Consider the following 11,821-nt stretch of genomic DNA (forward strand, 5'->3'; position numbering starts at 1 on the left):
TTGTTTTTTGGAGGGGAAACTGGGATAGGAGAAATTTACATGTAAATAAAGAAAATATCTAATAAAAAAAAAAGAAACGAAGAGATGAGACAAAAAAAAAGGGAGAAAGGTTTATTTTGGCTCACGGTTTCAGAGGTTTCAGCCTATAGGTTCTTGTCCCTGTTGCTATGGTAACACACTCATAGAGACTGCTTACCTCAAAGTAGCCAGGAAACCAAGAAGAGACAAGAAGTACCAGGCTCCCTTCAAGGGCATGACCCCAGAGACCTAACTTCTCTTTCCCAAGCATTACTTGCTGAATGAAGATTCCCTCACTTCCCAATGGCACCATAAGAGGCTAAAAGTCAAGCCTGGGCTTGTAGACTCTGGTTTGGCCACACTGCAGCACCAAAGTTTGCACCATTTTACCCGAGGTGTCAGCCTTTTTAAATTTTAATCTAGGGCCTGGAGAGATGGCTCCACAGTTACAGACATTGTATTGCTCTTGAAGAAGACCAGGCTTTGGTTCCCAGCATCCACACAGCGCACATATGGCACACAGCATACAAACAAAACCCTCAGATGCAGAAAATACAATAAATGAAAGATATAAATAAATACGATCTAATCTTTAAATTTCAAAAAAAAAAAAAAAGTTTAGCAAACAATACATAATATCCAGGAATAAATAAATCAGTCAGCACTGATGGAAATTGTAGAAAGGGAAAAAAGAAGAAAGAAAACAGATATAAAAGCACATGCTGTGCATAATTTGGGCCGGATATTTGAACCAACACCTCCTAACCCCAGAAGCAAAGAAGGAAGGCAGATTAGTGATAAAATCTCTACGATGTCCTTGACATGTGGTCTGTTCTAACCCAGGAGAACCTCCATCTCTGGAAACTGGAAGGCCAATACAGGCTCTGCTATGCTGGAGCAGGTGGCCATGACGGAAAGGTAAGAGATAAAGGGCATGTGGACAGGTACACCAGCATCCGGTAGAGAATGGCACTTCAACCTCTGTCCAGTGTCCCCACCCACAGAGCACTTCCCAGCTTGCTTTCCTATCTGGTCAGCATCAACGAGGGGATGCCTGTCAAAATTACCTTACAGACGGTGGCAGTTCAGAGAAATAAAGTGGTTTATCCCATGTTCCAGAAGTGAGTATGGAATACTGAGGTCTCGGCTTCAAGTCTTCTGGCTCCTGCCCTTCTGCCTCAGTAAGAGAAATAAGAGGCTTTGCCAGCCCCCAGTTGTTTGCAGATATCTAGGAGAAAGCAGTTAATGATTAAGACATCATTAAAATGGAGAACAACTTTCCTCAGACCATATGAAGAGGGAAAAGCTATTTTCCCTTAAAGTGTGATTCCTTTAAGGTACACGGTGGCTGGGAGACCTATAGGTCTTTCTCATTTAAGCACTACCATGTTTGACCTCCTCAGTTTAGGAATGGATGGGCACCCGCTCTCTGCCTCAGTCACAGACACCTTCCCTTGGAACCCACTGGACACTGCCTGCAAGCAGGTAGTAGTAGTGGCTAGAGCATGCGCTCTAGGGTCAGTGAACACTGAGCGCCTACCGCGTGCCACGGTGTGCTGAGCAGTAAAGAGGCCAAGGTAAAAGGCACCGAGTATTTCCTCTAAGAGCTGTGACACAATGGCAAGCATCAGAACACGGCACGTTAGTTTGAGCTTTGGGGACTTACTAGCTTTTGTTGACGAGAGCCCAAGAGGCGTGTGTTCAGGAGCAACTTAGGACCCCATCCCCACCCCCTCTTTTGAAATCATTTCTTTTGTGGCCATGTTGGATCACACTTTCTCCAAACAGAAGTTCATGACATCAGCAGGCTTAAAGCCTCACTGTTAAGTCTGATAGGAAAAAAAAAAAAAAAAAAGCACCTTTCCCTGCCTTTCATGCAAAGCCTGAGGTAGAACCTTATTGGCTGCTTAGCCAGGCTTTGGGTCACATGAGCATCCCTAAGACCATCACTAGCCGAGAAGGCTACAGTGCTGCGTTTGTCTAAATCTATGTCAAGTTTTTATTCTGGAGGTTGGAGTGGGTACTGCCTCTGAGTCTCAGGGAGGGATGCAATGCTATTTATTAAGAAGTCTTTAGGAGGAGGGAAGCTAACTGCCCCTCCTCCTAAAGCTATCTTTCCCTCCTTCTAAGGGAGGAGACAATTGTAGCCCAATACAGTGATGTTAGGACAGTGTGAGACATGAACACTTGCAGAAGGAACAAAGAGATGGGGCATCCAGTGAAACTTAGGGAAAGAGAGACCAGGGAAGGGTTTCCCGAAGGAAGGGACACCAGAATTCCATCCTGAAGAATGAGTTTGGGTTCATCTCTGCAGCTATGTCATACGCACTCACTGTGGGCTATAGTTTTAGAGCTGGGCCTTGGAAAAACAGTGGTGGTGAAAAGAGACCTCAGCCCAGCCCCCATGGAACTGCCAGTTCAGGGGCTGTAAGTTCAGGAAGCCACATGGACCAAGGCGAGTGCCCCAACCCTTCTAGATAAGTTTACATGCAATTTGAAACTTCTTCAACTGGGAAATGAAGACAGCAGTAGACAAATCTGCATGTCATCTGAAAGACTAAAACCCATGACCTGTGCCTGCCAGGGTGGATATACACCCTTCTCAGCAAGCCTAGGTGGGGCTACAGCACTCTCTTGGAACTCCCTTGTACCAGTGAGTCTTATGGGAGTGTGCCTGGAAATTGGTCCCCCAGAGGACCTTTATGGACAGCCAGTGCCCTCTTCATCACTGTCCTAGACTGTAAGTCTTAACTTTCTCCATTGCTTCAGAAGATCACCACGGAGATCTCCAGGTTGCCACCATCCTGTGGTTCAGCTCAGTCTCAAGTCACATGGATGACTCCAAAAGGAACCTTCACAGGACAGGCTCTGCTCAGCCTAGCATGCACTGTCCCTCGTGTAGTCAAGAGTTGTGTTCATGGCCTGGACAGATCTACCTAGACCAATTCCTACACTCCCAAAGTCCCTGGAGACCCTTAATCGGGACCAGCTCCTCCCTGGTTCCCTGCTTGTTGGAGAGCCTGACTCCTGAGCAATTTTCAAACCATTTAGTCAGTACTAGTCTGCCTGGTTGGAAGAAACCTTTCCTATCTTTCCCGGCCCCTGGGGTTTCTGCCCCTGGGGTGGTGCACACAGATGACCTGGATGGTCATCATTTGAAAACAGCCTCTGGAATCTAGTTGCCTCCAGTCCCAAGTCTAGACTTCTTCTATCTCTCCGGGAAGGACCTTGACTCATAAGTGCGTCTCAGGCATTGTGCTTCTTGAGCACATTGTGTTTCATGAGTTGTAGGAAGAATAGAGAATAGGTAGCAGCCACCCAGTACCACAGGGCAGAGTCCTGAAGCTGCCTATCTACTCGTACACTTTTATTTGAACACTTGCAGAAGGAACAAGGAGACGGGGCACCCAGTGAAACTTAGGGAAAGAGAGACCAGGGAAGGGTTCCCGAAGCAAGGAGCACCTTTATCCCCTTGTACATGGGCTTCATTATCCTGTGTGTCCCAAGCACAAGGATCAAATAAAAGAAACTGAGGCATCTGGAGGGAGAGGCTCTCCCAAAATCACTAAGGAAATAATAGTAAACATCCAGATCACAGATCAGGCCATAAGGTACTTGCCACACAAGCATAGGGCATGAGTTTAAGTCCCAGGTCCCACATAAAAAAGCCAGGCAGATATGGTAGCATGCAGCCATGATCCTAGCACAGGGGAGACAGAGACAGGAGGGTTCTGGGGCTTGTTGGCTAGCCAGGCTGCACTGTTTGGCAAGTCTCACATTCAGTGGGAGACCTTGTCTCAAAAAGCAAGATGGAAGGCTCCAGGGGAATGACACCCAAGGTTGGCTTTGGGTCCTGATACTCACGCATGCACACTTGTGCTCCTAACCAATATGTTGACAAGTATGTGCATGAGCACACGCACATACTTACACGCACATACTTACTAGTTCCTCCATGCCAAGTAAAAACAAACACACATTGTGATGTTGTGGCAAGCTCCAAATGAGGGGGGAGGAGGAGTTTTGCTTACAACCTGATTGCAGACAGGATCCAGGACTAGAAGCCAATCTGTTATTTATTACTCTCTCCAAGCCTCAGCTTCTCCATCTGAAAAAAAAAAAAAAAAATGAGTTCAGTCCTCCCTTCCTGATCAATCTGTGGTGAGCTTAGAAGGAAATAGAAGTTAGCCTGCCAGGCACAGGATGGTACATATTTGGAGTGTGAGTCCAGTGGATGTGGGACCTTCATCCTGTTCCTGCTAGCATGCTCCAGGCTTTGGTTAAATTGGAGAACTAAACTGGGTTCCAGTTCTGGGAGCTCTAGATGATGTTACTTCCCTCTTTAGAGAGACCCTCTCTCTAGGCCTCAGTGAGCCCTGGTAGAGAAGATCAAAGAATGGGTTCTTAGAATCTCCAGCTCTGCTCTCTCCTCATTCCAGGTCATATGGCTCAAACACACAAATAGATCTGAGAGCTGGAGTGTCCCGTGTGACCCTAGAGAGTGGGGAGAGAAGCAGGAACACTGACACAAAGCCCCCTGTGACTCCCAAATCCACTCCACAAGCAGAAGCCAAGTGCAAGCCCAGAAGATCTCCCCAGATACAACCAACCCCTTGTTGTGGGGTCAAAGTTCATAGCCCAGATCTGTCCCCAGCAAAGCAAACTGGCCCTGTAGCTGTCAATCACTGGAACAGGAATAAAAGCAATTGGTCCAGAGGGCCAGTCCCCTCTGCAAGTCAGGAGCTGCCTGAAGGAGCTCCCCTGCCCACCCCTCACCCTCCCCAGGCTCCGGAGAATGAGGCCCTTTGTCCTCCTACAGGCTCTTGTCTGGCTGGGGCTTTGAGCAGGGAAGGCAGCCGGGAGGGATTTTCAGAACCCTTCCAGCAGCTTTCCCAAGGGAAAAGGGCTGCAGGGGTGTCTGGGTGTCTGGGTGTCTGGATGGCTCTGGGTGAGAGCAAGGCAAGCTTCCTATTATAGCTGCAGAACCAAAGTCATGGGGCAGTACTCAGTCCTCCTCTCCTCCATCCTTGCTCTCTTTCCCCCTTGTTTCTTATCTCGAGTGGCATCCCCTCCTCTGTCTGCCTTCCCTCCCCTGTCTCCCTCTGACCTCTGTCCTTGCTTCTCACCCCATGCTCACCATCAGTCTTGTCTTTGCAGGTACAGGCTGTGGGTGGACAGCTGCTCAGAGATGTTCGGCGGCCTAGACATCTGTGCTGTCAAGGCTGTCCACAGTAAGGACGGCAGAGATTATATCATCGAGGTGAGGATCAAGCGGGAGGGTCCAGCCTGGACCATTCCCAGCAGGGCAGCCATGTCCTGGCTCCTGGCCTGGCTATCTGCAGCTCAGGGCATAGTGAGACACTCCCAGAGGTATCTGCCTCATGCTTCATGCGCCCACCTCAGCTGTAGCAACTGTTGGGAGCCTTCCTGTTCAGTACTCCGAGCTCAGAGTTCAAAACTCAGGGCACAGGTTTTTTGTTTTTGTTTTTGTTTTTGTTTTTTCATTTGTTTTGTTTTGTTTTTGTCCCCCCAGCTTGTCAGGCCAAGAGTCCACAATATTCTGTGCCAGTGTTCTCACTGTTCAAGCACATAAAGTGAATGTACTTCCCTTACCACTGAGCAAGGTTCCACCCTTGCATTCCTTTAAATAAAAAAGCATGAGCTCCAGGGGATCCCTTGGGTAATTCTGAGACAGTCTTGAACACAGGAGAATCACAATTTACAGGCTGTAAGAGAAGGTGACAGGGCATTGTTGAGCAAATGGACACCATTGTACAGAGTGTGGCTGGGGCGTGGGGGGTTGGGGGACAGAGGCAACTACAGGAGATAGAATTGTAAGAGATGTTCACAGATGGGAAATGGGACCCAGGATCACTCTCAAGACCCTTCTGCAGCCCATCCGTCTCTCCATCCCACAGTATCCTCTTCCCTCTATGACCCCTTCCTACCCTCCTCAGAGCTCCTCCTTTCTCCTCCAGTTCCCAGCCTCCAACACTTCCACAACTTTACCCTGAAACACCCCTGTGGCCTCGGGGGCTCCCCTCCAATCCCAGCTACCTATCTCCAAAATCACATGTGGGCCTTTCAGCTCTCTCCTTCCATGAGGCTAGCTCCTCAACCCATAAGGGAGGAATAAGCTGACACCAGGCCAACACACGTGAGGGGAGCCCTGTGGTCACCCCTCCCCTGCAGCTGCCTCTCCACGAGTGTGGGCAACTAATGAGAGGCACATGGCTGGGGTAACCACAAGCAGCCAGTCAGTCCTCCAGTCCCCGTGTCTGCCCCGCTGCCTAGGAGGCAACAGGCAAACAGCACCAGGTAACTGAACGGGTTAGCACCGGGTCAGGGCGGGGGACCCTTGGCAGTGGGTGCTAGGTGCCCAGGGCAACAGACAGTCTCACTAGTTGACTCACCAGGAAAGTTGAATGCTCCCACCAGGTGAGTGGCATCTCTGTGTAGGACCCCATCCTCCACTCAAGTTAGGGACCACATTCCCTCTGTTACCAGAGCAGAGGTGAGTGGAAGACCATTTCACCTGGGACATCAGCAGCTCCTGTCAAACCACCCAGCATTGCCTTTCCTCACTAAGACAGAGGACACTAGACACAAATCTGGTTTGGGCATGTAAGTGTGCATAATCTCTCTCTCTCTCTCTCTCTCTCTCTCTCTCTCTCTCTCTCTCTCTCTCTCTCTCTCTCTCTCTCTCTCTCTCTCTCTCTCTCTCTCTCTCCCTCTCATTTCTTCACTCTGGACACCAGACTCTAAACCAGATAAATGGGGCTTCAATGTTACAAGAGAGTAGGAGAGGGGCTGCTATCCCATTACAAAGTCCAGGGAACTGGAGAGATGGCTTATAGTCAAGAACTCTTGTTGTTCTTGCAGAGGGCCTAGGTTTAATTCTCAGCATCCAATGACATGGTCACAGCCATCTGGAATGTGCATATATAGACATACATGCAGGCAAACACACTACACATGAAACGATAAACCTTAAGGAGTAAAAAAAAGGATATAGACTGGTTTCCTCCTCTCTTGGTTTACACACACACACACACATATACACACACACACAAAATGTGAGCTCTGGTCTCTGAGATCTCTCCACTTACACAAAAAGCCAATCATATCCATATGCCCCAGCTCTAAACAAGACTAAACGAGACACTAAACAAGAGGAGGAATGAAAGATGCTTCACATTTAAAAACAAACAAACAAGCCAGTTTGGGTCTTCTAAACACAAGAAAACAACTTTTCAAAAATGTTCCAGAAAACCTCAAACAAAAAAAAAAACAAAACTGGCTTTCAGATTTGGGTTTTGTTTGGTTTGGTTTGGTTTGGTTTGGTTTTTTTTCCCCCAGAAATATTAGAAAATTGTTTTCCTTTGGAGTTTGGGGTGGGGTCCGGAAGAGAGGGAGTTTGTTCCTGGGAATGTAAAGTGTATTTTCCCATTAAGAAGTAAAAAGCAGCAGAGATCCAAAAATGCCACCGTCTCACAGCATTTGTGACACATTTGTGACACATTTGTGAGGGTGCTCAGGGGAGACACCCAGGACCTCGTCCTCTCCGACCTGGCCTAGGGGATAACCTTACTCACTGGGAAAAAATGTTTCCCTGGGGAGAGTGAGTATCCACTTCCTTCATCTGTGTCCACTGTGGGGATTCCAGTTCTTGACCTCAAGCTCCTTGTAGCAGCCATTTTCTACTGCAGAGAATTCGGGAATGATCCAGGGCAGAAAGCAATGGGTAAGGTTGGAGGAAAGAGGAACAATTAGGGTGCTGGGAGCCTGGGAGCATTGAGGACAGATTCGAGCACCTTTGTAACTGCTGCTGGAGACTGCCTGTAACCACAGAGAGCTCCACTTAGAGACAATCCACAGGCCCTTCTAGAATCCATATCCATACCCTAGTTTGCTTTTCAGTTTCTGAGGCACTCCAGGTGCTCTTACTCAAAATCCCCTGAAAGTCACAGTGGCGGGGGGGAGGGGGGGTCCTTAGCAGCTGCCTAAACCCTTAATTTACAGTTGATAGAAAATAGACCTGGAAAAGACAAGAGACTTCCCCCAAGCAAGTCCACAGCAGAACGCAGGCCTGGAACCCTGGCTGCCTCATATGATGTCAGAGCTGCCCAGGGCTTGTTTAGGAGTTCCCTGCTGTTATAGAACTCTCCAGTCTGTTTCCTCACCATTGATGAGGAAACCGTAATAATCGTTAAGACCTAGCCGGGCAGTGGTGGTGCACACGCCTTTACTCCCAGCACTTGAGAGGCAGAGGCAGGCGGATTTCTGAGTTTGAGGCCATTCTGGTCTACAGAGTGATTTCCAGGACAGCCAGGGCTACACGGAGAAACCCTGTCTCGAAAAAAAACAAAAAAGAAATAAAATAAAATAACCGTAAGACCTGCCTCGAAGAGAAGACGCCTTCTGAGATAGGGTCCCATGTAGCCCAGGCTGCCCTAAAATTCAATATGTAGGAAGACCTTGAACTTCCGATGCCCCTGCCTCTGCCTCTAGAATGCTGGAGTCAGAGGTACTGGGGGTGTAAGCCAAGGCCCCAAGCATGCATGGCGAGCACTGTAGTCCCATCTCCAGCCCCACAAAGTGATGCTTGAAGACAGCGCTGACGCCATCTGTACCTGGTTCTTAGAACAGTGTCCCATACATCACCAGTGCTCAGTGACACTGGACTGTCAAGGCCTTCCTGTGGTGAAAAGCTTACTGCAGGGACCTCCCCCACCCACCATTCCCCCAGGACACGAGCCTCCCGACTTTGTGGGTACAGATGGCCAATGATAATTCTGGGAATAAGCTCTCCAGTGGGACAGTTAAGTGAGCTCAGCAAACTCATGGGTACAGAGGGGCTCCTGGGAACATGTGTGGTCCTGAAGGGTTTCTGGAGGAAGGGTGGACTGGGTCTTTCATGACGGATAAGGAGTTAGCTAGGTGAGGGTTGGGCAGAGAGAGCTGAGTACAGGGTCTGGAAGTGAGAATAGCTGATTACTCCAAAGCTGGGCAAAGGGCAATGAGGGTTTGACAGGGTGAATCAGGTGACAGACAGGGAAAAGCTGGATTCCAACAGTAGAGGAAAAAGGTGGCGAACATAGCTCTGTCACAAGTCTACCAAGATTTTATGTTCCCTTAAGACCATCCGCTGCCAGTACCTGGTAATCACCTGGCACACTGGCTCGCATCTCTGAGCCTCAGTTTCCCCTTCTACTACAAAAGTAGAATAGGCCAACATGATGTCCCATAATGACACCCTTTCTTCCTTAAAGACAGCGGGTTCCCGGGGAGTTTCATTTTAAGCCTGTGTCCTGCCGGGAGCCCCAAGACAAATGTCTTTCCTCTTTTGTCTTCTCTGTTAACCCTGGGTCACTTCCAGCCTGTGTCAAATTTTTAGTTGTTGTTATAATTGAGCCCCCACTAGTTCCCAGTTCTGAGGACATCTTTAACCTTGGGCCAGAAGAGAGAGGGCCAGCCCCAGCCTGGGAGGATGGTGGAGTGGGAAATGAGGGGGTGGGAAATGAGGGGGCGGAGACCGACGCCCCAAGGAAAAGTACAGAAAAGGTCAACACGTGCTCCCTGGCCCTGGTCACGTTGCCGGACTCCAGCATGTGGAGGCTGAGTTGAACTGAATCCAGGGAGTCTGTTCAGAAGGAAGTAGAGAGAACTGGGTGTCTGCCTCAGAGCCCAGATAGCAGGAAGGACCCAGCTGGGTGCTTTGCATGGAGGACATCGCCATCTAGTGGTCTTTCTGTCTTGAGCCTAGTGTTGACATTCCTGGAATCTGAAGCCATCTTCAATGCCCTTCAACCTTCTTTCCTGCCCCTCCCCCGCCCACTAGGTCATGGACAGTTCAATGCCCTTGATTGGAGAACACGTGGAAGAGGATAAACAGTTAATGGCTGACCTTGTTGTCTCCAAGATGAGCCAACTCCTGGTGCCAGGGGCCACGGTGCCCTCACCCTTGAGACCTTGGGTAAGGTTCTCTTAAGAACAAAGAAGCTGGGCAGTGGTGGCGCATGCCTTTAATCCCAGCACTTGGGAGGCAGAGGCAGGCGGATTTCTGAGTTCGAGGCCAGCCTGGTCTACAGAGTGAGTTCCAGGACAGCCAGGGCTATACAGAGAAACCCTGTTTCAAACAAACAAACAAAAAAAAAACAAACAAAAACAAAAAAAAAGAACAAAGAATAGTGGCTCTGGAATGAAAACCCCCAGGATCCAAAGGCAATAACCCCAGGCAGGCATCACGTAGAATGGGTGGGGACAGAGACAGGCAGGGGCCTTGCAGGGGCCCTTTCCCCCCCATATCCTCCAAGAAGAAAACTCCTGTCCCATCAGCCATTGGACAGATTGTTGGCAACGATCAGCTGTCCCCATGTTGGATCTGAGCGGAGGTGTGTGCAAGAATACATGTATACAGATGCCCTATGTCCCCAGTGCACAGGTCAATAGAAACTATTGTGTCTCAGGTTTCCCTATCCCCCAACCCAGCAGTCTCACACCCCTCCCCTGCACAAGCCCCAGCAGGGACTACCAGAGACTGCTCTTCAAAAGTTTGCTAGCTTCCAGCCTTCTGGTAAAGCAAGTTTCAAATCTTCCCCCCCAACCCCAGCCCCTACTTATCCCACAGAAACTCATCTCTTCATAGACAGGGGAATAGTTAAATAGTTAAACTCAAGGGGCTGTTGGGAGCCAGGGGGACATTGCAGCATCCTCCATGGCTATTCTAAAAAATCTATCATGAGATACACTGAAGAAACATACATCGTGGATTTTACATCAGTGATTTTTTTTTTAAAGGCTTTGCCACCCACCAGAAATACTGTAGCCACTGGCTTCCTTTCTCTTCTCTTGCCCTAGGGTCCACAGACCAAACCTGCAAAGTCTCCAGGGCAAGGCCAGCTAGGACCTCTGCTAGGACAACCCCAGCCAAGGCCACCTCCACAAGGTAAGGCACAGGACAGCCACTGAGAAACACTGTGGTCGATGAAGTTGAAATGCAGTGCAAAGGACTGTGAGGTGTCTCAGTGATACGAACTCCTTCTGTAAAAGCATGAGGACATGAGTTCAAATCCCCATCACACAAGTAACAAGCTGGGCATTGCCAAACATGCCTGTAGCCACAGCACCGGAGGAAGGAAGAAACAGGCAGTTCTTGGGTCTAGCCCAAATGGCAGGCTTCAGGCTCAACAAGAGATGCTGTCCAAAGCAGTTGTTCTCAACCTGTGGGTCATAAACCCATTTAGGGTTGCATATCAGACATATACCTTATGAATCATAATAGTAGCAGAATTGCAGTTATAAAGTAGCAATAAAAAGAATTTTATGGTTGGGTGGTCACCGAAACGTGAGGAACTAGATTAAGGGGTTGCAGCATCAAGAAGGTTGAGAACCCCTGGACTAGAGGAAGTAAGATAAGAAGCAAACCTCCATGTGTACATCCAAGGGTGTGTACCTACACAGAGCAACTAAATAATAATTAAATCAATAAAAGTGCATTGCTGGAGACAGTGGTTCTCAACCTTCCTGATGCTGCAACCCTTTAATACAGTTCCTCGTGTTGTGTTAAACTCTCAACTACAGAATTATGTTTGCTGCTATTTCATAACTAATTTTGCTACTGTTGTGAACTGTAATGTAAAGATCTGTGTTTTCTGATGGTCTTGGGCAATCCCCATGATAGGGTTGACTGCCCCCCCCCAAAAGGCCACACTCCATGAGAACTGCTGGTCTAGACAATCCATCCTGATGCTTTATCCTTACTATGCATACTCCCTCCATCTGCATGATGAGGACCCTGGGG

At 48.7% G+C, this 11,821-nt stretch overlaps 1 protein-coding gene across 6 annotated transcripts in view; it reads left to right on the plus strand.

Moving 5' to 3' along the window:
- Positions 1-11,821, plus strand: part of Syn3 (synapsin III) — a 467,567-nt gene that overhangs the window by 445,848 nt on the left and 9,898 nt on the right. For 5 of the 6 annotated variants that reach the window (XM_031348897.1, XM_031348899.1, XM_031348898.1 and 2 more), the window contains 4 exons: positions 862-936; positions 5,176-5,278; positions 9,860-9,994; positions 10,879-10,966. In XM_031348897.1, coding sequence (XP_031204757.1) covers positions 862-936; positions 5,176-5,278; positions 9,860-9,994; positions 10,879-10,966 — 401 coding nt within the window. Of the gene's footprint in view, positions 1-861; positions 937-5,175; positions 5,279-9,859; positions 9,995-10,878; positions 10,967-11,821 lie in introns of those variants that run through there. The other variant, XR_004112682.1, reaches the window with a different exon arrangement.

Source organism: Mastomys coucha, unplaced genomic scaffold (assembly GCF_008632895.1).
Source record: "Mastomys coucha isolate ucsf_1 unplaced genomic scaffold, UCSF_Mcou_1 pScaffold4, whole genome shotgun sequence".
NCBI classification, from domain to species: domain Eukaryota; kingdom Metazoa; phylum Chordata; class Mammalia; order Rodentia; family Muridae; genus Mastomys; species Mastomys coucha.